This window comes from Centruroides sculpturatus, unplaced genomic scaffold (genome assembly GCF_000671375.1).
Source record: "Centruroides sculpturatus isolate CEXI.00-Female unplaced genomic scaffold, Cexi_2.0 scaffold68, whole genome shotgun sequence".
In the NCBI taxonomy this organism is placed as follows: Eukaryota; Metazoa; Arthropoda; class Arachnida; order Scorpiones; family Buthidae; genus Centruroides; species Centruroides sculpturatus.
This window is the reverse complement of record NW_019384331.1, coordinates 953,676-980,672: the sequence shown is the minus strand read 5'-3', so window position 1 is coordinate 980,672 and position 26,997 is coordinate 953,676. Positions and strand designations below refer to the sequence as shown.

General features: G+C 29.9%; 1 protein-coding gene across 1 annotated transcript in view; it reads left to right on the top strand.

Moving 5' to 3' along the window:
- The window catches only part of LOC111629868 (poly(A)-specific ribonuclease PNLDC1-like), a 66,946-nt gene that overhangs the window by 2,593 nt on the left and 37,356 nt on the right, over positions 1–26,997 (top strand). The window contains exons 2-8 of the mRNA XM_023373782.1: positions 3,568–3,647; positions 5,124–5,175; positions 5,271–5,344; positions 6,472–6,508; positions 8,724–8,799; positions 11,799–11,846; positions 11,983–12,071. Coding sequence (XP_023229550.1) covers positions 3,569–3,647; positions 5,124–5,175; positions 5,271–5,344; positions 6,472–6,508; positions 8,724–8,799; positions 11,799–11,846; positions 11,983–12,071 — 455 coding nt within the window. The 5' untranslated portion in view covers position 3,568. The remainder of the gene's footprint in view (positions 1–3,567; positions 3,648–5,123; positions 5,176–5,270; positions 5,345–6,471; positions 6,509–8,723; positions 8,800–11,798; positions 11,847–11,982; positions 12,072–26,997) is intronic.

Here is a 26,997-nt window from a genome sequence, read left to right as displayed (position 1 = left end):
ATACCTGAATTAAATTACACTCAAACACTCATTTAAGTTTGCATATTCAACAGTATTCATAATGAATTGACAGTTATGATTACAGACTATGCTATCTGACAATCCACATGCACAGAAGTATTTCATTTACTGTGCAGTTGTGCAAACAATGCAGCTTATTAGATCAGGAATCTATTAGTGTCAAACAATGCACTGTATCAGGATTAGATATTCTGTAAATAAGAATAGAAATATTAGATTTTCAGAAAATTATGGATCCATATTTCTGAATTTACCAGTCAAATTGTAATGAGAAAACAGTAATAATAGTTAATTAAATTGATAGAAAAAATGATTTACAAGTGATCAATATTATAATTAATAATCAAATGAACTGGATTAACTATCAAGCAATAATTATCATTTTTTTAGCTCATATTTTTTTTATATATTGTTATGGATTTTATTGTTATGTGGGAATGGAAATCTTTAGTCTTGATCAGACATGTAATTAAATAATGACAATGTAATTAAAATAAATACACTTTTCTAATTAATTATTTATATAGGTGTTATATATTTTGGAGTTTTTTAGAATAGTCAAAATTAATTAGTTTAGTTCTGAAATTAGTAATTATTAAATTTAATTTGAGATGGCAACATAATATCTACCATTAGTCCAAATTATATATCTAAGTATATTTTTTTGTGTATTTCTATAATATCTAAGTAATTAATTAGTCATATTCTAGCCTGATAGTTAGTCTAGCTCATTTGATTATTAATATAATTTTGGCTGTTTTGTTGTTTTATATATAATTATGTAATTAATTGAATGATATAATAAAAATATATTAGAATTAATTGCAATGTTGTTGCTAATGTTTCTGAAAAAGAGAAAACTCTTTTGAAATATCATCTAATTGCATGTTTATTTTGTCACAGGACATTGGATTAAATCTTCAAAAAAAGATCAATCATTTATGAATGCAAATTTGATAGGCTCAAAAAATAAATAAATAAAAATAGAGTACTGTATCTTACACTATTGCAAAACTTTTAACATGAACTAAAGAAATGAAAATAAATAAAAATTACTGATTTCTTTATAGAAAAATAATATTTTTTATTTTATTTTTTCTTTTGCTTTTTGCTTGTATATATGTTTATGTAATTATTAAGTCAGTTATTGTAACCATACATACCAGAAAAATTTTTATTAACTACTTCAAATCCCAGTATGCATTTTGGCCTTTACAATGGCCCTCATTAGCTTGTTTGTGATTTTTCTTAAGAACTTAACAATAGTTATTTGGACATTTTTTATTCCATTTACTATAGGATATAATTATTTTGCTAACAATTAACATTAACAGATGTAAAAGAATAAGTTATGAACACTCAAAATACCTATAAGAACATACTGTTATATAAAAATTATTTTTACCATCTTCACTTTTTAATTCAACTTGCTTTCTTTTTTATCATTTTTGCATGCATATCCACCTATCACTTTTTCATCTCTTCTTTTTGGACTGCAATTTGAAAAAATTGTAGGTCTATAAATTTCCACTGTCATCTGTCTGTCTTAATCTCAAGAAGTTTTTGTATATAGTTAATCAGGATTAACTATATATGAACTTCTGATGCAAATCAGAAGTCATGTTATTTCAATTCAAAACTTTTCTCCTGAAAGCAGTTAATAGATGACTTGCATGACTATTGGTAAAGGAAAAGTATGATGTAGAGGGGCAAGACACTGTTAATTTGAAGGTGGAGAATCTATATTTTAAATTAAATAAATTTAAAATATGATTAAAAATTGCAGCCCAACATTGTGATGATGTCACAATAAATAATTATTTGTTAATTCTTTTTTCACTCCAATAAAACCACATTCACTTTTTCCACACAAATACTTCTCCAATTTTAGACCTTTTCATCATTTTACCAACAAATAACTCCCTGCATTGAATAGTCACCTGACCTTGGCTATATCTGTTCTGTATTCAGTTCTGTATATTTAAATAATTGTACTATGACTTCTCACCTTCTCTTCCATTACCATCATTTATTTTTTTACCCTTTGTTTTCTTTATCTATATGATCAATTGTGCCAAAGTTGTTGCATATGTATACATGAAAATTGTTTTATAATTTTAATAGTTTTAAGCCTCAAAATTTAAAACAGCTAAGGCAAAAATGCACATTCAATAAAGATCTTTATCCTGTTTAAAAAGTTAGTTTTTTAATGTGTGTAGTGATAAAAAAAAATGATTTGTTAACCTTGTAAAGTTCATTTTTCCTTTGCTTGAAATATGCTAGTGTTAAAACTTAAGTTGGCTAAGTGCCATAGAGGTCTGGTGTCTCCCATTGGCACAGCAATGAGTGACCAGCAGTGTAGTTATATCTTCTAAATTAATTGATCTGAAAATGAAAATTGGATGGAAGTCTTGGTAGTACAATTAATAGTTTTTAAAATATATAATTAATTGGGCTACAATTTGAAAAAATTATAGACCTATAAATTCCCACTGTCGTCTGTCTCTGTCTGTCTGTCCTTCTGTCTCTGTCTGTCTGTCTGTCTGTTAATCTCGAGTATGGAAGGAAGGAAGGACAGGAGACTCCAATTAACTACAGTGAGTGATTGGTTAAGGAACAGTTCAGACTATAAACAAATTGGACAACAAACACTTTCGTAAAAGATTTTTATGTTCAGACAACAAACACAAGAAGTGACGCTGCATTTAAGATCTGTAAAACTGTATTTTAATGGCCTCTATGAATGGTTTATGGAACAAGACTTTCACAGTTGTATACATAACCGTTTTTGCACTAGTTGATTTCTGTTCTCTGAATTTTTGTAAGTGCTTTTCTGAACTTTTTATTTAAAAAACTGATATTATGGGGCCTAAAAAGAGTGGAGTGTCAAGAACTGTCTTCACTATAGAAACTAAGCAAGACATAATAGCCAAGGTAGAGAGTAGGTAGATGTCTGATGCTGTAGGCAGAATGACTTCAATAGATCTACAGTAGATACGATCTTAGGTAAGAAAGATATAATCAAAAAAGACTCAAGCAGATAAAGGAGTAACGAAAATTGCATCTGAGAAACAAAGATGTGCCATCCATGAAAAAATGAAGAGATTGCTTTCAGTTTGTTATTACATGTAAATAAACATGGTAAGAAAGTATATAAGTATTTATTTATTTTTTGGGGTCTCCAGAATGAATTAATCAAATTCTCACAAAATCTATAGTAAATTGATAATTGGTTAACAAACAATTTGGATAGTGAAGATGGTTTTGGAATGGATTATGTTCGTTAACTGATCACCCACTGTATATAAGAACTTCCGATAAAGTTCAGAAGTCATGTTATTTCAATTTGAAAACTTCTCCTGAAAGGAGTTAAATAGATGACTGGCATGACTCTATTGCTAACAGGAAATGTATGATGTATAGTGGCAAAACACTACTAATTTGAAGATGGAGAGCATATAGTTTAAATTAAATAAATTAAAAATTGCAGTCCATGATTTGTGATGTCACAATAACTACTTGCTCATTTTTTTTCTTTTATTTTAGAATGGCACATGTAACATTGTCTAATTTTGAAGAATTACTACCAGTTATCGAAAAGTCAATCAAAGAAGCTTCTTTTATTAGTAAGTACCTTTTTAATTTCATTGCAATTTAATTTACATATAATTATTGAAATATTATGCAATTGATGTATGCTAAAAATGAGAAATTAATCTTAAAGAAAAAATGCGATATTTTCAAGGAACGTATCTACCGCGTTGTAGGAAGCCTACCTGTATATTCAACTTTATTGAATCATAACTTTATAAATTAATATGGTTTTGGTTTAGTATAATATTTTTTTTGAATTTTCTCTTTGTGGATTGAAATATATTTAAGTTTCTGACATTCATCTTTCAGACTAATTACTTTCCTGGCCATGGGCGTAGCCAGGAAGGGGCATGGGTGGGCACAGCCCCCCAATTAACCTGGTGCCCTCCCCAGAAAATCACAGCTTAAAAAGTGTTGAGCTGATTTGCAAAAAGAAATAAAAAGTTGAAGCTAATTTAATTGGGTGTAGTGTACCACGGCCCACAATTAATCTCTGAATATTGGACTGAACTTCAAATAATTGGTTGAATGGATCCGCGATAATTCTCTAGAACCTGACAATGTGAAGTTATAGGAAAATTGAGAAATTCTGATCCTAAAAAAAAAGTCAACGGGGCTTTCTGTGCCCAATGTGCAAAGTGTATCTGTAATCTCTATGTACAGTTTAGTCTCTACGGAAAAAACTGTTGGCCACCCCTGGTCTATATCTAGATTAAAGATGGTGAACTATATTAAAGAATGGTAAAAAAAAAAAATAATTGATTGGTTAATTTTTGTTTAAGGCATTGCTAGAGTTTGATATTAATGTTACGAGAATGTATGATTAAAGGAAGTTTCATATTTTGTGTGTTAAGTTATTGTCGATTCTTATGGAAATTTCATTTTAATGAACAATAATTTGAAATAATTCAATTTTGTGTCAGGTTGGCCTCTACTAGGCACCCCCATAACAAAACTCTGGCTGCGCCCATGTTCCTGGCTCTGTTATACATAATAGAGGAAAGTATGGCAATCAGTCAAAACAATGACCTCTCAAGATTTTTACATTTTTGAATCCGGGACCTTGAAATTTCGAGAAATGCAAAAAAATTCAAGGTTTTTTTTCTGTATGTATGGATGTTAGTGTTTGTGTGTGCATGGGAAGCACGATTTTGTTCACTCTCTTTGAAACTTAATAACTCCTGTGCTTTTTGCTGAAAATTTCTGAAATTTTGCAGGTATTTTGTTTGCACTTGACGAAAAAAATACTGTAGTAAACAAAGTGAAGAGATAAACTGACTCATTCACACTTATTGCTAATTCACATAATATATAAATTAATAATTACTTTTACAGTAAATTAATAATTCAAGTTGGTAGATATGAAGTTTTATCTACAATATGTGAACTATTAATTTACTGTAAGAGGATATAAAAGTATTTATTAATAAAAATTTAATCAAATTTTGAATTAAAATATTTTTCAGTTTAATAGTTGAAAATTTTATTCAATTTTTTTTTTACCTTAGGTTTTGATACAGAATTTACAGGATTATATGCTACTCCTGACTTAAAACCTAGGTAAATATTAAATTTTAGAATAATAATTGAATAAATGAATACACTGTTCCATTTTTTTTTATTAAAGTATTAAAAGTAATATTTTTGTATTTCAGTTTATTTGACACCATTGATAAGAGATACTTGAAACTGTATTCAAGTGTTACTCAGTTTGCACCATGTCAGTTTGGTAAGGAATAATAATATAAATTAAACTTCCGTGGTTCATTTAATTTTAAGTAATAAATTGTTAAATTATCAATAATTTTAAACATATACATTCTTAATAATAATATTAAAGTAAAAAGACATTTAATTATATATAATACACAATACACCTAAATTTTCTAAGGACTTTCAGTCTTCTGGATATTCTGATATACTTGTATGTATATTGTATAATATTTTTAAATAAAATTGTAATCTTCTGAAATTTGAAGTTGTTTATTTTATATAAGTTGAGTGAGAATTATACATAGTTCTAAAGAATCTCAATCTTATTGTATAGTTCACAACAATTCTTCAGGCTGGAGTGTATGTATATAGTACTAAAACATCTTACAGAACCAAAAATCTCCAGTAAGAAATCATGGACAGGACTAATGTTTTTCGATCCTTTCTATGGATCATCTTCAGGTCAAAGGTTTTGAATCTGAATGCTTTTCAAATATTATTGCATTTTTGAATCTGTTCTATTTCTTAGAATGTGCATTTATAATGTTAAATTTGGTTTGAGACATCAATGGCATAAAAATAAAAACAATAATAATTAATTATATGCACAAAAGAAAGAGAACAGTATTAATTTCAAACGTGAGAAACTATTGTCATAGAAAGACATTACATTAAAACTGCAACCTAATGCAATTATAATAAACCTTAAAGCAAAATTATTTGAAGAATATTTCATAAAAAATACTTTTGGAAATTTATTTAGGAACATTTAGTGTGTGTTATCAATTATTATTATTTTTATTTTTATGCTAGCAATGCCTCACATCAAATTTAAAATCATAAATGCATTCAAAAATGCAATGATATTTGAAATGCATCGATTGCAACAATATTCAAAAAGCATTCTTATTCAAAACTTTTGACCTGAAGAAGATTGTGGAAAGGATTGAAAATATTAGTCCTGTCTGTGATTATGTATTGGAGTTGATTTGGTTCTGAAAGGTGTTTTAATACTGTATTTTATTGTATAGACATGAAGATTGTATTATATAGTCTTTATGTTCATTATACAATAATAATATAAATATAAAATAAGTTGATGATATAATAGTAATATTAAAATTAGTTTTCAATGTTTAATAGGTTTGACCCTATTCTGTAATGAAAAAGAAGAAAATAAGTAAGTAGAAATTGTATAAAAATTTACATGAAATGCATGATATTCTTGTATGTGAACAAGCCTTTATAAGTCTAAATGTCCAACTGGAATGAGCAATTAAGATCATATACTTAACAGTTTTTAATTTCCAGCAAAATCATTTTATTTTAACTAATGTTTTTGGCCTATTTAACAGGCCATCTTCAGATTACAGTTCTAAATTATAAGATGATCATATATTCAATACTGGAAAAGGTTCAAAGATGTTAACATGCTTAAAGATTTAAAAGTAAGGTTAAGTGTTGTATGTGTTGCAAACAATTCAACCAGCATTTGTGAGTAATTGTGACTTACAGAAGAAATGCTGGCTAGAACATATAGAAAACTTGTATTAGCCTTAAAGATTTAAACATGATTTTTTAACCTTGTTCCATTTTAAAATATATTTTATCAATCATGTAATTTACATCTGTAACCTGAAGATGGCCTATTAACTAGGTTGAAAACATTAGTTAAAATAAAACAATTTTTCTGGAAATTAAAAGGTGTTAAGTATATGACTTAAGCCTTTATAACAAATTCTTCAATTTTGCTTTTTATTTAAAAACATACATAATATTTAACATTCTCAATAATTTGAATATTTCAACTATGCTAATTAAGGGTATGAACATAGTTGAAATACTCATTTAGTTAAAAATGCATAATTCAAATAAAAACAAAAATAATTTGGAATTTTATTATTATGTCTTTCTCACTTCATGGGAACAGAATTAAATACAAGTGGAGATGACATTTCTTCATAAATTCTTTTTTTGCTAAAATTATATAAAATCATTTTTAAAGTATTTATATGAGAAGGATGTACTAAGAAAATTCTAAATTATATTTTTGTGTTTGTATTTAAATTGTATAAACTTTTAGGCATTTGATGCTGTTTTGTAATGTATGTACATACATAATAGTAATTTATCCCAAGTTTCTTAAATTTGAATTAATGTCCTGAACTGTATTATGAATTCAAACTTTTTAGAAACTTCGTATCATATTTGAAACTAACTTTACATATTAATTTATTACGAATTGATAAACCTGATAAAAGTAGTTTATTTAATGATTAAAAACTACTGTTTGATATTCTTTGTATTGTGAGAATATGGGCGAGGGTTAGCTCTCTAATTGTCGAGTCGTGAGACCCTCTCACTTTGTTGGTGGATGGTAAAAGTTTTAAATTGCTGTTAGGATTGTATGATCCTTCTGACGTTAGGACCTGACACCAGCTAGGGTAGGAATTTGCATCCTAACTTGTGATATTAAGATCTATATTTAAAAGGAGGGCAGTATTTTTATTGAGTGGGGAAGTCATGGGTTAGTTCCAATTGTAGGCAGTCCGGATATCCCATTCAGACTGCCTACAATTGTATTTGACCATATTTGACATCTGTATTCAACCAAGTGAACAGACAAGTTAACAGATAACAAACAAGAGTTTAATGAATAAAATAAAGAATACACAAGGAAATAATCTATTGTAAATCAATGCCTAACTATGTACACCAACTAAACACAGAGTGTTTACAAAAGGTTCTAATTATAATACCTCTGGGTTAGTTGATTTGTTTCTGTTGATGTAATCCAAATGATATGTGGAGATGTCTTTCTGATATGGAGACAGAGGAGGGCTGTATAGTAGCAAGATGTGACTTCAATGCCTGACCACTTCGGCTATGTGGGAATTTTCTTATGGTTGTTCTCTTCTATGGATGTCATTTCTTCCTCGGGTTGTTTCCCTCTACGGCAGTCCTGGATTAGCATCAACTGCTGCCCCTATATGACAGTTGGTGGGCTTATTTCAGCTGCCCCAAGAATACGATTTCTCTTCCTTTTATCCTAAATTCCTCTCCAATCAGGTTTTTGTATTTGTAACATATGATGGGATATTATTTCTGATATTATGTGATAACATCTCTTCCAAGGAAAGTTCTACTTCCTTTTCCCACGAAAACTGACAAAATGTGTGATTTTTGATGTTAAAATGTTACTTTTAAATTACTGATTAATTGAATAGACTTTTAACTGATTATTTAAAATTATTCTCTATTCTCGAATTCTCACAGTATTTACTAGAATATCAAGCAAAAAATAAATCAGGTATCTTATACACATATATTACAATACAAGTAATAAGTTTTAATCTTGATTATCATTAGTAATATTTATTTTTTATTTCTCATAGATACAGAGCACAGACATTCGTCTTTTATATCCGATCACATTCAGTTTGCTCAATTGATCATTGTTTTTCTTTCCAAGTAAGTATGTTGAGGAAATTAAATTCTAAAGTTTTGAAAAAATTGAAAGTCCAATTTCTTTGTTGTGTTTATCAAAACCAGAACAATTGCTGGAAAAAAAACCAGCAATGAGTTGCATAACTTTCCTGGCTGCTATAAGATTTCATTAAAAATATAACTTTTATATTAATAATAATTAAATTGTACTTGGTGCCATCTGTTATGAGATTTTCTTATAAAAGTTTTTTTATATTAATTATTGTGAAATGGCAAAAAGCTTAATTTTGAGGATAGGGATGAGTTTTATAAAAAATTGTAAATGCTAATAATGAGTGAAACCATCATTAAGTTTAACCCTACTTGAGATATGACACAACCCCACATTTATCTCCCTACTCCCTCAACCTTTAACCACCAAAATTCTATAGCATCAATGCTCCTTATACACAAATTACCATGCAAAATTTTGTTTCTTAATCTTTACCTTGTCCTAATATATTAAACTAAATACAACAAACACACATTTTGGGTAACAGTTTTTTGGCTTTTTTGGGATCAAAGGTGTTAAGACATTACAATTCCAAGAATGTGCAGGGTCAAATTATTATAATATAACAGTTGAGAATGTAATCCATGTTATGTTAAAACAGAATAGAATGTTCCTAGAATATTGTTTGCCTGGATTCAATTCCAGGTCCCTCAGAGTATTAGGATAATGTCTTAACTAGGGTTTCTCATTTCCAGGACTTTTGCTTGTCCTGGGATTTTGAGACAAAAGTGATTTTGGTTCCCAAGATAATTAATTATTTATAAGATATAAGAAGTCTTGAAATTGAATGATATAATTATTTTTCATTTTTAAGTAATTTAATATGTCTTACAACCTTCAAATTAATAATAATAATAATAATGCTGTATAAAATATGTATTAGAAATTACTATTGACTTACGTAGAAATTTTCACAAACAGAAAAAATTTATTAAAGTTTGTTGGAAACTGCTTACAACAAAAATGCCTTTGAATTGAGTTGAAAACTTAAAGAAAAAAAAATGAACTTAGATCAAACTTCTAACTTAAAAGGTAATTTTCGTTTTTTAAATAAAACATAATACAAAATACTATTGTAAATTTTATAATAAGATTTTAAAAAGCAAAGATGGTCAATACTCTGATCACTCAATCTGGTTCTTATTTTAGTAATGAAAAGTCCTGCTACCAAGAATGCCCTTTCTGATTCGATTGATGTGGGTGGAATTGTCTTTAATGCATTTAAGAGAAGACAGATGTTATGTGTTTTTTCAGTTGTAACCTAAGATTTCTGGTTTGTTTCCAAGATGCATTGCAGTACTTTTTTTGCTGTATAGTTTTCTTGACTTGTCTGCCTTGGCTGCTTTAATAGCAACATCGCGCTTATATCCCGATAATTCAGCAGTTCGTTTGACTTTAGTAATTGGGTTTATGAAAAAACTTCATACTTGCATACATTATACTCGTTTGTATCCTTACCCAATTTGCACAATCTGGCATAATGCAGTTATTGAAGCTACTGGGCATGGTTAAAAATTAAGACATCATCAGTGCAATTATTCAAGATATTACAGGTTCTGACAAGTAAAGAATTTTCAGTCCTTCCACAAATAGGCTACATATTATTTATTAACAATCTGTGATATGACGTAACAAGCAAAAATAGGCTTAAAATTAATAAATACAAATGTATTCTGACAGTGAATGAGTTAATTATACTTTCTATTTACAAAATTTCCTCAACCTTGACATGAAATAAGAAAAAAGTGAATTTTTAAGAAATTTGCAGGGTGAGAAGAATTTCCTGGGTTAAAAAAACAGCTGGAATCTCTGGAGAGATCCCAGCTGTTTTTTAACCCAGTTAGATCTCGTTAGAGAAACCCTAGTCTTAGAGAAACTCTCTCAGTCATATAGCTATCTGTTTTTTTATGACTTATTTCGATGTGCATAGTAACAATACATCTTTCATTTCAACTTTATCCCAAGATTGAAGCAGTCATAAAGTTTGACAATTTGTTTGTATGCATTTCTTCCAATTTCCTGTGATACAAAATAGGTTTTGTATGCCATTTGATATTAAAAGCTAGAGTTATTTTTGTGTTTAAAAAATTCAAAAAATAAAACAAAATTGATGTAAATAATATATATTTATTAAATTTTGTTGACAAGCAAGTTACACTTGTTCCTCCTCTGTTTATTAACTAGAACTGAAATATTTTGTTTAAACACATCCTATTATATTACAGTAATTTGTTTATCATATCATATATATATATATTTTTACTGTTCTTTAAGGGCTAGAACCAACTATACATTTTTCTGTAATGACAAGTTTCTATGTATTAACAGGACTTATTATACTGGGAAATTATGGATGCAGATATTTAGTCTTACAGTATTCTTTATTTAGTTCACCTGTAAGACTAAATATCTGCATCCATAATTTCCCAGTATAATAAGTCCTGTTAATACGTAGAAAGTAATAGTATACAAAATAAATTATAAATAGATAAAAAAAGGACAAAAAGGCATAATAATTAAACAGTATCTTTATTTTTACATAGAATTTTTGGGATCATATCTACTATGTAAAAGTAGAACTGGGTGTATCAAATTGTTACTATGTGTAGGGATTTTCTTTTCTGGAATACTTAATGAATCTATAAATATTCAATAAATTTTTATCAAAATACCTTAATGAAGAGCTAAGATGATTTTCTTTATAAATATTTGCACTTGTAGTTTCTAATAATTAGAAATTAATTTTTAATATTTTTAAATTAAAACTAAAGAATTTAATGAATCTTTTATGATATCTGTTTAAATAAAAATTAATGAACATTTTCAAAGTTTAGCAATTACAATAAAGTTTTGGTCTAAGTTTAATTTTATAATTGATGTTTACATTCATAATTCTTGAAATGATTATGAAAATATAAATATTTTTTATTACATTAATAATTTTATTTAGATTATTTGAATATAATTTCAGACATCCTGCTTGCAGTTTTTGTGTGATCATGAATTTAATTTTAATAAGGTTAGTTTCAGTATGTTAATTTGATTTTTTATTTTATTGTTGTTATAATTTTAATATTATTTTCAAATGATAAATTTATCTGTATTATTATATAATAAACACATATATTACATTTAATTGAAAGTTACATTTACAGTTTGCATTTGAAAGTATTCCATATTTAAATGAAGAAGAAGAAAAACAGTTACAAACTGACTTAAGTAATCAGTTACAACCTTTATTTAGGTATGTTAGAAATTAATTTTTGCTTTATTTTACAGAAGTAATACTGTATCTGAATGAATCAAATTTACCCTTTATGAAACAGGAAAAAAAATCATAATAATAATAAATTGAACTTTTCAAAATCAATTTTTAATGTAATATAAAAGTTTTAAATAGTAAATATACAAAACTATTTATTGTTTTATCAACTTGTACAATGTAACTAAAATTTTCAAATTCTGCCATTTTAATCTGTAAAATGATTATCAATGATGAAAACAGTTGCTAACATTTACTACAAGGAAGCCATAATTTGTAAAGATCACTAATATTGTAACATTTTAATAGCGAGGTTGAGGCCAAAGTTTTAAATGCGAAAACATGTATGTCGGACATTTAGCACCACTCTCCTGTAAGCTTAGAAGTTTGACAATGGTGTTTGGATAGTCAGTGGAATCATGCTCGGCATTCCAAACACCACTGTCAAACTTCTAGGCTTACAGGAGAGCGGTGTTAAACATCCGACATACAATGTTTTCGCATTTAAAACTTTGGCCTCAACCTTGCTATTAAGATAACCAATGTGAAATGCCTTTTAAATCATATAAGGAATTAGAAAAGTATTAATATTCAAATATTTAATAATAATTTTGAGAAAGTATAACATGTAATCTATAGATGGATATACGTGCTTGGAAAAATTTACTGATATACAGTGGTGCCTCATAATTTAATTCATTCCACGAAGCAATTTGAATTTTGAATTGTCTGAAGTCCAAAGCAATTTTTCCCATTAGAAATAATGTAAAGTGAATTAATCCATTCCCAAACTCTGAACAATAACTATTTTAATAAGTTATTTGATGAGTATTTGCTATTTTTAAGTTTAAGATAAAAATAACACAATTAAATTCTCAATAATAAATTAAAACACAAAAACAACAAATAAATATGTAAATACTGCATAATAAAATGAAAGTTACATTTACTGGTCACACGCTGTTGACTTTGGCATCTTAAATAAAACTACCAGATCCGTCAAACCTGTACCACTTTCATGTTTTGCAATAAGTTCCTTTTTCATCTTAATCATTGATATTCAAACCTTCCTCTTAGGCTTTGTTGCTTTTTAAGCATGTCTTATTAACCATGCCACATTTCTTGAATGCCATGGTTAATAAGTAAAGACTACATTTATTGGATTGAACAAAGTTTAATATCTATCTTACTTAATATTAATAAACCAAACAAACCTGATTTGTATTTGCCGAGTTATTTTCTTTATTCGAACGTTTTCGGCCAATTTGTATAGGCCATCTTCAGGCTTTAACGTTGTTCGTTCCAATGGAACCAATAGTTCAAAATTCATTTGAATTTGAACTTTTAACAACTTATGTGTATAAATAAATAGTTAACAATAATATCAAAAACGTGTTGCAACTTAACACTAACATGAAAAACGTAAATTAAAACTAAATATATGATAAAATGTAATCTAAAATCGCGTTGCAATTTAACAATGAAAAAACAAAAAAATTATATCAACTTTAACTGAGTCTGAATTACTAATTCCTAAAAACTCCAGATCATAAAAATGTTTATGGATTATTAAAACCCATACTTTTTTCAATTTTATATTTCCAAGCCATTGGTAATGCTTTTGCATCTTTTGCATTTAGGCATCTGTCCCTCATCTTACTTTTGTAAATTTCTATTTTTTCCATTTCCATTGCGATGGAAGGTGAGTGCCCCGTCCTAACAATCTTGACTTCATCCCATTTGACTACTGCTCCGTCTGACTGTGCCATACTTGCTAATATCGTGCTATTGAGTCTTTTATTTATACTATATTTGTGCTCCTTTACTCGTACTTTAAGGTTTCTTCTGGTCACTCCTATATACTCTTTCTCAATACCTAATTGCTGGTTCTCAAAGGGGATACTGTACACACCCGGTTGCTCTTTCAATTTAAATTTGTCCTTGTCGTTTCTTAATTATCTATAAATATTGGGTGCTCGTTTATAGATTATCTTTGCGTTTTTGTATTTTCCTAACTCCTTCACCACCTTCCTTGTTTGTTCATTGTATGTGAACTTATTGAATGTAGTATTGTTGTTATGTTTTGCATTTGTAGCTTTTTGTTTACCATAGCTCTTTACAAGGCCTGTGATTGTGGACTTTCTGTATCCTAAACTCCTTGCTACCTGTTGAATTCTATCAGTTTCTTTATTCTGGTCTTGTACATTGGTGCAGTACAAGAAGGCCCTTTTGATCAGTGCCTTAAACGCAAATAAGTTCACATACAATGAACAAACAAGGAAGGTGGTGAAGGAGTTAGGAAAATACAAAAACGCAAAGATAATCTATAAACGAGCACCCAATATTTATAGATAATTAAGAAACGACAAGGACAAATTTAAATTGAAAGAGCAACCGGGTGTGTACAGTATCCCCTTTGAGAACCAGCAATTAGGTATTGAGAAAGAGTATATAGGAGTGACCAGAAGAAACCTTAAAGTACGAGTAAAGGAGCACAAATATAGTATAAATAAAAGACTCAATAGCACGATATTAGCAAGTATGGCACAGTCAGACGGAGCAGTAGTCAAATGGGATGAAGTCAAGATTGTTAGGACGGGGCACTCACCTTCCATCGCAATGGAAATGGAAAAAATAGAAATTTACAAAAGTAAGATGAGGGACAGATGCCTAAATGCAAAAGATGCAAAAGCATTACCAATGGCTTGGAAATATAAAATTGAAAAAAGTATGGGTTTTAATAATCCATAAACATTTTTATGATCTGGAGTTTTTAGGAATTAGTAGTTCAGACTCAGTTAAAGTTGATATAATTTTTTTGTTTTTTCATTGTTAAATTGCAACGCGATTTTAGATTACATTTTATCATATATTTAGTTTTAATTTACGTTTTTCATGTTAGTGTTAAGTTGCAACACGTTTTTGATATTATTGTTAACTATTTATTTATACACATAAGTTGTTAAAAGTTCAAATTCAAATGAATTTTGAACTATTGGTTCCATTGGAACGAACAACGTTAAAGCCTGAAGATGGCCTATACAAATTGGCCGAAAAGATTCGAATAAAGAAAATAATGCGGCAAATACAAATCAGGTATGTTTGGTTTATTAATATAAATAGCTAATATTGCTGAGAAGATAGATAGATAATATCTTACTTAATGTAAATGCATGATTTAATTATAACAGTTGTGAAATTTAACACATTGTTGCTAATTTGAGAATGTATTCTTTGTTCAGCTTATTTTATGCTTTGAGTACATTTTTCACTGCATGCACAATTTGAACTTTAAAGCATCATTGAAACTCTGAAGAATACAACAAAGAGTCATTCAAAGAGGTACTACTGTACTGTGTAAAGCTAACAGCAATTTTTTAAAATCAAAACTAAATCTTTTAAATAATTGTTTAATATGAATTTTATTAATGCAAATTGATATCATTTGTGCATAGAAAGAAATATTTTAAAATGGCTTTAATGATTCTTTTAAGATCTTTTATAAATTACTATAAAATAAAGTTTTGAACAGAGTAGTGAGAGAATGCAGTATAAAATTGGTATAATGCAAGTACTGATTTTTATTTTGTCTTGGAATTTCACATAACACTTTTATTAAAAAGTGAAAATACCTCTATTATACTAATTTTTATTTTAACTATTTTAACATATTTTATCTATATTTTAACATATAGATATTATAACAGAATAAAGATTTAAATAAAGCATTATTTAAAATAATGCTTTATTTAAATCTTTATTCTGTTATATTATCTATAATGTAACCTCAGTCTATGAGTACTGTACTTGATATCTTGTATATGAGAATTTAATGCAATGAGCTATTTTCTCTTATTGCTCTTCTCAATTTATGAGATGATATATTTGATATGAGTGCAGAATGATATTTTGAGAAAATATTCTAATCATGAATTTGATGAGATCCAAATTTCCTCAAATATGCTATGTTAGATGCTTGTAGGTTTTATTTTTGTGTGTTTTGTTAATATTGATATTCATTTGCTAGGGGGTAGTACTATTTCTTCCAATGAAGCTGAACATTTTAATGAACTTTATCAGTACATTACCATTAATTACAATTACTAATAATGTACAGATCTTTTTATTAGTAGTTACAATTTTTTCAATTAAAAAGTTTTATTTTACTTGTTTTCTTTCCATTTAAATAAATAAAGTCTATCAACTTACATGTTTGCTTCTCTTATTTCATAACTTTTTATATTGGAGAAAAACTTAAAATAAATTAAAATAAGAAAGTGTTATTTAGAAATCCGTGGTTGATAGGAAATAGGTATTTTACAGTAATTTAATCTTATTTGAGGAATATGATTAGATTGACCAAGCTATATTAGAACAAGATGCAAATTTAAATCATAAGAAATAATGGAAAAGCTTCTCTCACTTCACTAGAGGTATTCAAGAATGAGATAAACTTGTAAATTGGGGTTACATTACATTAAATTATTAGAAATAAAATGTTTATGNAAAAATACTAAAATATTGTATAAAATAGAAAATTGTTTAGAAAGGAAAATTGTCGAACATTTTTGCATCACTGCATATACAAATGTACTTAATTTAAAAACCGGGATGAGTGTCGATGCATGCTGGGAAAGGTTGCTGGATATAAAAAATGACTAAAGATTGCTGTCTTGATGTATATCCACTGAGGAGGACTACTGGAAAGGCGAAATGCATTTGGAGTTTGTCAATTATAAAGTCACTGGTAATATGAAAGTTTAATTTATTTCTTGTCACTTGTTTGCCTTTGTTGACCTGTAAAATCCTCGAAGTCAGAAGTAGATAGAGTATATTTTTTACTTGGTTTTAACTGAAAATAATTTGTTTTTTAGTGATTACTAAAATAATATTCGAAAAGAAAAATATCTGTCCTTACATGTAATGACTTTAACAACAAAAAAAAAATACATTTCACAGTATAATTTGAAAATGTAATGATGTTTTTCTGGTGACAAATTATATTGCTGATGTTATTTACCCTTTATGTATTTTTAGTTATAAGAATGGTGTTACTTTTATGATAGTTCTTATAAAAAAAACTTGATATTTTTAATTTTATTGCATTTTTGTGTAGCACAATTCGTGTTTCCTAGTTTTTTTATTTTTTGGTACTTGAAGCATATTTCTATACATACAATATACATTGAAATGTATATTGTAAGTTTAGTTAAGAACCACTAAATGTTGAAGGGATATGAAGAAACAGGCAATTCATAAAATTATCTGTTTCTTCATATCAATTAAACAGTTTAAATTACATACATTATTTGACACCCTGTTTAATTAAACAAATTAAACAGGGTGTCATATAATGTATAGTGCAAGTTAGAAGTACCTTATTTTGCTCTATATTGAACAGATATTCTTTTCACTTAGGGACAGGAAACAATGTTTAGATTTGAAATGCGTAGATTAATACTTTTTCCTGTAGGAAATTATTCAGTAAGTAACAAAATTGTCTGATGCAAGAAATAAAGAAAACATGTATCAAAGAAAGGTGAATTTGAAAATAAAATTTATAATATTTCTTTATATACAACATTGTGTGTTTTTCTGAGATTATGCATAAAGATTGTTAGCAGTTCCTATCCTAGAGCATTCTATATACAGTTCATCAAGAGAAAAACATTCTTGTAATTGTAGGACAACAAATTTCAATGTTTGTCCTGCAATTTGTTAATTGACATGGAACTGTAAGTGTCTAAATTGAAGTGACACTTGTTGATAGATAGTGACTTCATGTATATTATGTTGTTGTAGAGCAAGCATAGCTGTATCTGATTCCTTGTTAACATATTTGCATATATATTTGATAGACTTGACAGAGTTACAAAATTATATATTTATGTAATCATTAAATGTTTTAGTCAACAGAAGGCAGTAAGGAACTATCCATTTATTGACAATTTCATGAAGTCCAATTCTCATTGTAAAGCCTCCATCATCAGGTTTTCTTCTGTGATATAAGGGATAACCATCTCCTGTTTGAGTGTCTTTTATAAATTGTTTTATATTTGGGCTGCAATTTTCAAAAATTGTAAACCTGTAAACTCCCACTGACATCTGTTTGTCTGTCCTTCCTTAATCTTGAGAACAGAGTTATACAGGGTGTATCAGAATGACGTTTTAAAAATTTGTGGTATTGTAGAGGATGAAATTTTGAACGTTTTGATATCAGGAAACCATAGCTGGAAATGTGATATAAAGTTTCTACAGCACTTTGCACTTTGCATTTGGTATGCTGAATGAAACAGCAGAATACAGTATTTATGACAAGTTTTATTGACAAAACAGTAGTGTACAATTAAACTGTACATCAAATCAGTGGCTACACTACTTTAGAGTAAATGTTCAATGTGACAACCACCAACTTCGTTACATAATGTGCAACGACGAACCATGTTTTGTCCGACTCTCTGTAAGATGCCACAATCCTCTGATAGTATTAAATGCTGTAAAGATGTACTCCGTAAGCTCATGAACTGTTCCTACAGGTGTTGCGTACACAAGGAACTTTACATAACCTCAGAGGAAGAAGTCAAGAACAATAACATGACATCAACGGACGGAAGGGTAGCTACCAAAGTGAAGGGCGGTCAAGCACTTCCTACCACTGTAGAAACTTCATATCACATTTCCAGCTATGGGTTCCTTATATCAAAATGTTCAAAATTTCATCCTCTACAATCCCCAAATTTTTAAAACGTCATTCTGATACACTCTGTATAAACTTCATCTATACAGGGTGTATCAGTTGAGACCAGTTATAGTAAGTTTAGGAGCAAGAAGTGTGATTAACTATATACAAACTTCCAGTGCATACTGGAAATTTGTATTTTGTTGAATGTGCATGTTGAAATAGCATGACTTTTGGCTTGACCAGAAGTCATGTTATTTGAATTCAAAACTTTGCCTAAATGGAGTTAGCTAGATGATTGGCATGACTTTACTGTTAACAGGAAAAATATGATAAATAGGGGCACGGCACCATTAAAATCAAGAGTATATATTTTAAATTAAATTACAGTAGAACATCGATTATCCGACACCCCGATTAACCGTGACAGTTAATCAGGGGTCGGATAATAGTATATCCCATGGGTATATTAGTATATCCCATGTAATTAATATATTAGTATATCGCTATTAATCTACATCGGTTAACCAACCATTCTAGTCAGCAAATTTCAAATGTCTGCTAGTGATGTGTTGCCAGAATATTTGGCTATTTCTTGGCTACTTTAATATTATTTTTGTTAAATTTTTGCGTGTTTTAGCTGGCAACACTGGCTTGACCATAAAAGGGAGGCCAGTATTTAAACAAGACTTAATTTTCTAATTATGAGTGGTTGTTTGTTTTGTGAGCAATAAAATAACTTAAAAATAATTTTTAACGATACAATAGCAACGATTATTATTTAAAAAAAATTTTTGTTAGGCTTAACATCGATGAAAATTCAACGCGAAGTAAGTTAACAGCAATATACTAATATACTAATTACATATACAAATAATACACTAACATACTAATGTATATTTTTCATTCTTTTCAGTTATCCGACCAACTCGAGTCCCCAATTGAGTCGGATAATCGATGCTCTACTGTAATTAAAAATTGCAGCCCAGCATTATGATGATGTCGCAATAATTGCTTGTTATATTTAAATTTTATATTGTGTTCGTTTAAATGTAGAACTTTCAAATTTGTAATTTGTTCTCTTTTAATTTTAAAATGCTAGTTTTGTATTAGATTTGTTAGTTTGTTTCATTTCTGTAGATTCTAACTGAGGAAGATGTATGAATAGGTCAAAAATGTTTTTGACCTATTCATACATCTTCCTATGCTGAAAGTCATCGAGGTGTGTTTCTATAACTCATTGTTTTGGGTAACGTTTTATACATTTATTGTCTTTCATACATAGTGAATTAAAGTTTAGAAAACAACACAGACCATGCACCATTTGAGTTTGAACTATTTCAAAGAATTCTTTGTCTGCATTAGAGTCTGAAAGTTCAGTTGAGATAACATAATCAATTTGGTCAACTTGAAGTTTGTTAATCAGCCAAATCAAAATATGAGCATGAGGCAGTCCCTTTTTTGCTATTCAATAGTGTACATATGGATGTTATAGGTGAAAAATGTTATATTTTGTGATTAAATCTATCAATTTTAATAATTTTAAGTAAAAAACTCTGGCTGTGAGATTATGTCTATGAATGTATGTTTGTCCAAGTAGTACCGTATTTTTCAGCATATAAGATGACTTTTTAACCCATGAAAATCTTCTCAAAAGTCGGGGGTCATCTTATATGATGGAAAGTATGGTAATTCATTCTGAATTAGTACTTGGACAAACATATATTCATTGCATGTAAATGTAGTAAATAGGTCAGGTCAACCGTAAGTGTGAACATATATAGCATTGCATCTTGTGTTTTCATATGCATGTAACATGGACTGCCTACAAAAATAGATAAAAGAATGAAAAATTGATCATATTTTTTTCCAGCTACATCATTGTTGATTTTATCTCTTAGATGTATATATGAATTACATCTTAAATCTCTCTGATGAGTTCTGATGTAACATAATTTTTCTGCTTCTATTTTTGCACACACATCAACTGCAAATTAATGAAGAAGGTTTCTAGCAAACATAAAATGATTTAATGAATTATTACAAATCATAAATTTGTAAGCATGGCAGTCCATGCTGGGAATTTTTCTCTTTGGAAACTGTTTTGTTAAAATGTAAGGTGAGAGGTATTCCAAAGTGATATCCATCTTCTCCAAATAGAAATAGTGAAGAATATTGCAAAACATGATACGATCTATGAGTTTCATTAATAAATTGCAGAATATTGTCTAGAGTTTTAAGCACAATGTCTCGCTTGTCATGTTCTTGATTAGCAGTGATTACAGCCAGTTCATTGCAGTTCATTTCTAATTTGTTAAAATCAAACCTCATGTATGTGTAGTGTTAACATCATTTTCCAGTTCAGCTAAAAGCATTAATTTTCACACTTATAATCACACAGCCTCCTTCATTCTTCCATCTTGCAATTGTTTAACTATATCCTCCCAATATCTTGTTTTTAACACTGGTGTCCAGTTTTTTTTTAAGTCTGTGCATTAAATGATGTTTAGATGCTTTTTTAAGATGTAAATGAAACATTGCTTCAGAATTCTTACATTCTTAATGTCGTACCAACTTCTAAGTACTACACATTCTTTCTAACATGCTTCTGATTCTTTTTCTGGGGCCCATTGCAATAAAATTGTGCTATTTGTTGGGTATCGGGTAATGGATTTGAAATGCTCTTTGACCCTGACATTCACTGATCTGTAAGTGGATCCTACATAGAAAAATTTGAAGGAGAATGAAAGAGGCAATATGATATAAGTGTGAAAATTAATGCTTTTGGCTAAACTGGGAAATGATGCCTGAGGTTTGATTTTAACAAATTAGAATGAAAAAGTATAGTATGAATAATCATCAGATACAAAATGTCAAAAATGATACAAGTTCAAAAATGTATCATTTGAAATATTGTTTGATCTGTCAAAAATATTTTAATTCAGATAGAACAATAACTTTTGTTTATTACTAAGCTGAAGCTGTCCTAAGACAGGATGAAAATGTTCGTTTGTGGGAAAATTTAAATAGTTGGCTATCTGAAAATAAGCATTAATGCAGATAGACTGCAACTACTTTATCAGATACATAAGTATATTGTGGATCATACGTAAAGTCATTTAAATTCCACTGTGGAGCATCACAATCTGGACATCGCGATCGCAATCGTCTTTTTCCTCGAGCCTGAAGTTGTGTATCATGTCTGTCTTCTGGTTTTTGCCATCCGTAAGTTCTTAAGTTTCGTGCTTGAAAACTGCTTTGTTCTTGTTCACAAGTTTCTTGTTGTCTACTTGCATCTTGTATTTCACATTTGGTTTGACATTCTTTACAAGTATTTTGTTGTCTATAATCAGCGTGTCTTTGAAGTCTAATTTGTTGTCTATATTCAGCTTGTCTTTGAAGTCTAATTTGTTTTCTATATTCAGCTTGTCTTTGAAGTCTAATTTGAAGTTGTTTAGCAGCTTGTTGTTGTCTATATTCAGCTTGTTTTTCAAGTCTGATTTGACGTTCTTCAGAAGTTTCTCGTTGTCTATGTTTAGCTTGTCTCTGAGCTTCTGTTTCAAGTTTGATTTGACGTTCTTCAGAAGTTTCTTGTCGTCTACGTTTAGCTTGTCTCTGATCTTCTGTTTCAAGTCTGATTTGACATTCTTCAGAAGTTTCTCGTCGTCTACGTTTAGCTTGTCTCTGAGCTTCTCTTTCAAGTCTGATTTGACGTTCTTCAGAAGTTTCTCGTCGTCTACGTTCAGCTTGTCTCTGAGCTTCTCTTTTCTTCAGAAGTTTCTTGTCGTCTACGTTTAGCTTGTCTCTGATCTTCTGTTTCAAGTCTGATTTGACATTCTTCAGAAGTTTCTCGTCGTCTACGTTTAGCTTGTCTCTGAGCTTCTCTTTCAAGTCTGATTTGACGTTCTTCAGAAGTTTCTCGTCGTCTACGTTCAGCTTGTCTCTGAGCTTCTCTTTTAAGTCTGATTTGACGTTGTTCAGGAGTTTCTTGTTGTCTACGTTTAGCTTGTCTCTGAGCTTCTCTTTTAAGTCTGATTTGACGTTGTTCAGAAGTTTCTTGTCGTCTACGTTTAGCTTGTCTCTGATCTTCTGTTTTAAGTCTGATTTGACGTTGTTCAGGAGTTTCTTGTTGTCTACGTTTAGCTTGTCTCTGAGCTTCTCTTTTAAGTCTGATTTGACGTTGTTCAAAAGTTTCACATTTTCTACGTTTAGCTTGTCTCTGAGCTTCTCTTTCAAGTCTGCTTTGACGTTGTTCAAAAGTTTCACGTTGTCTATATGCAGCTTGTCTTGCAGCTTCTGTTTGAAGTCTTTGAATGCGTTGCTCTTCTGTTTCGGCTGCTCTTGCTGCTTTCTTTTTTTTAGCAGCAGTGGTCTTTCCATAAAGAAAGCGTTTCTTGGGTGGCATAATCAGCTGTAAGAAAGTAAATAGTGCATTGAAACTCATGTTTAATAGTGTTTATGAAGGATGTTGCCATACTTGCCAACCATTAGTATGGGGTGTCAGTAGAAAAATGCTGATTTTTGAATAAAAATACTGACAGTATAAAAAGTGAAAAATTCTTTATTAACATTGCACAAGGTTTATATATTAAATTAAATTTTGTTTATCAAGAGTATTTATCTCTGCATATGATCTAAATATATAAAATTACTTGTCCTGACTGACTGAGTGATTGACCGATTGATTCATCATTGCCCAGAGCCAAACCGCTGAACTGAAAGAGGTGAAATTTGGTACACAGTTAGGGTACATCATGAAAACGCACACTAAGAAGGAAATTTTCGAAATTCCTTCCTTGGGGAGGGGAGAGGATTAAGGCTCAGCCTGAGAATGGCTTCTACTGTACTATTTTAGATGCGATGTTTTGTTTTCAACAACGTTTAGTCTTCATTGAGTACTTAGGTGTATTAAATTGATAACATTTCAGACAAATTGTTATAAATATTTTTATATACAGGTAACCCCTGTATAACACAGAAGTTACGTTCCAAAAAATTGCTGTGTTACACGAATCTGTGTTATACGAAACAAAGAACTAGTGCGAAAAGGAGGTTAGGTTCCAAAAATTAAAAAACATGTTGTTAAATCCTTATTTACATCGGATTTATTATTCATTTTTTTCATAGGTAAAATACTTATTTATTATTTAAGCAGGGGTGCACAACCTGCGGCCACATAAACATTGATAGGGGGCCCCCTATCAATGTTTATGTGGCCCGCGGACGGTACAGGCCAAATCCCTTCTTTCGAAGTTTCTAAGTGTAGAACTTTTTCCCTTTCACAAAGTCATTAGCACCCAACTGTTTTATGACTTTCCCTGAGGTGAGAAATGGGGGATTGTTCTATAAATAAGTCTATTTCTATCTAACACTTTCTGGTTTAGATATGAATATTTTAAAATGATGTTAGAACGTCATTTCCGATGTTATCGGGNGGCATTTAAGAACGACGGTGAAAGAAAGATGGCAGTGCCTGCACTATTGATAGTATTGTGTGGAGGAATCTATAATTCTTAAATGACCTTTTAGAGGCAAAAGAAGGGTCCCAATTGTAAAATTTAACCATTAAATGGATTATTTGTTGAAAGAGCATTCAAAGTAGCCACGAAAACAATTAGAATGCTCGCGCGGAGTTACGCAAAGGTATAAAAGAACGCACCTTTTATTACATTTTATGTTGTACGAGGGTTTTACCCAATTCCTGAACTGTGTTAGAGTGAACCCGTGCTATAAAAGCATTGTGTTATACGTGGGATGTTCCCAATTCTCGAACCGTGTTAGAGTGAATCCGTGCTATAGAAGTGCCGTATTATATGGGGTTACCTGTATTTCGATTTTTTAACCAAATGTTTGAACTGTTTTAAATTTGAATTTGTTATTACATATTGGTTCGATTACAGAACAATTGTAAACATTCCAGAAAATTGATCAAATTGAAAACAGATTGATTCAACAATTTGATTCTCAGCAATTCTCATCATTCTCAGTGGTAGGTGTTATATAACAATTACTATGGTTGTTGAAATACTGAATATAAACGAGGTTTGCTTGCAAAATCTGCACGGTCGAAGTCGCGGGTAACAGCTAGTATTTTATAAAACTATTTGCATAAACACTGTCAAGAGTATGGCAAAAGCTTTATACTTTTTAACATCATAATTTTAAAAAGACCAAGTATTTTAAGGGGCACATCATAAATTTAGGTGTAGTTTTATGATGTGTTCCATCTTGATCTGTCAGCAATCTTGCATGAGTGTCTCCTGTTATATATGTTTGTGCTATGGTTTGTTTTGTTAGTGTTACAGTGTACTCATGACAGTTGCTATCAGCCAGTTTATTGGCTTTCAGTGGAATTTTTAAAGAGAATGATTTTCTGATTGTGATTTTTTTCCTATCTGTGTCTTACTTTTTTTATCATACAGAATATCTTTTTCATTTGCCACACCGCAATGCATGGGAAACCCTGCAATGCCATGTGGCAAAACCCTCATCAGCCTATTTTGTTATTTTATAAAGATTACTAATCTCTATGTTAGATCTACTAATTTGTTGGATTACAGAGGTGTATTACATAGAGATCTAATATACAGCAATCCAGTTATATAGTAAAGATTACTAATGTTTGTAAAATATTTCAAATCTGAAAGAACCATCTAATTTCTTTTCATGAGAAAGTTCATATCATATAATCTGTATATTCTTAAGCAACAAATTGGATGTTTCTTCTCTTTGGGCGAGAAACTGTAGCACTGCTCAATAATTTGGTCTAACCATAAAAGTAACTCATTTCCGTCTGATGAGTTGGCAATTAAATTGTTTGAGAGGCCAATGTAAGGCACTAACATTGCCATACAATTTAACATATCTACCATTTAAAATCATCATATTTGAGCTAAAATTCTGATACATATACCACAGTATCATCCAGTGACATTTGATGATAGGGAAGCTGTGCTGGCCCTGTATAGAATCATTGGAAATGTTATATGATATTTTGGTGTGTAGCATCCACCGGCTAAACCGTGCAAGGTCGGTGCTCTGTAAAGCGTATGCATAAATGTGTATAATCTGGCTGCTTTACATGATTCAAATATTTTCACTGTGGAAGCTATCCCGTATTTGACAATATAGCGCTTCCATTGGGAATATGTAGTGTTGCCACCTTTTCAAAATCATTGACCTGGACTGCAGGTCAGGTTTGTTCGAGCAGAAGTTCCTGATGCATGCGCAATGTCATTTTACAATGCAATACAAACAATAACATTTTACAATGCAATACAAACAATAACATGAATGCTAGTTCTAAATCAGTTACAGTTAGGGACTAGGGACTTGCATAGGAGTAACATAAGTAACCTAAATTAAGAAACAACAGGTACAAATAACTTAGCTCTATTTGGGATGTGTACGATCATACATGCAAGAAAAAAACAGAAAAGGTTGACAGGTTGCGTGCTACACGTAAACAGATGAACATGGCAGAATTGCAGATGAGTTTCAGTGAGTGCAAGTTATTTTGCTGTTAAAATAGTGTAAATTTGTAAAAATATTTGCAAGAACTTTGTTTCATCATAATTTCACAATTTCTACGAAATTCCCGGACAAAATTAATAGTTCACCTGGACAGTGAGTCAATTCCTGGACTGTCTGGGTGGTAACACTAGGAATGTGCATATAAGAATTTATATTCAAATATAAAATAGCAATCTTATTATTGTTTTTTCACGTTATAGAAATTTGTAATAAGACACATAATGCAGTGATAATAAAATACAGTGGTGCCTCGTATAACGGATGCTGTGAACAACAGACTTTCTGTTTGGCTGTTACGTGACTCGAGCAATGGACTGGCTGCGAACAACGGACTTTCTACGAACAAGTGTGAATGATTTTTCCACTCTTTTGCTGTTGCCAGTGACAATCTGCTATTTTTATAATCTATTAGTATTATTAGAATATATTATTATTATATCCGAAGTACAGAGCTCCTGTTGGGATTCGGCTTGCTCCCTTGTTTATTACGTACATCACCTCAGTGCACATTTATTCAAGTGTTGTGCAAATCATGACTTCTAAAAAAACAGAAAGGTGATTTCAATTGAAACAAAGCAAGAAATCATCAGAAGGAGCAGAAGTTGACAAAAACTTCCTTGTCAAATGGGGAGAGGTTCAGGAGTTTACCAACACTTATTATCCAAACAGCTGAGGCCAACAGGATCAATGAGCTCT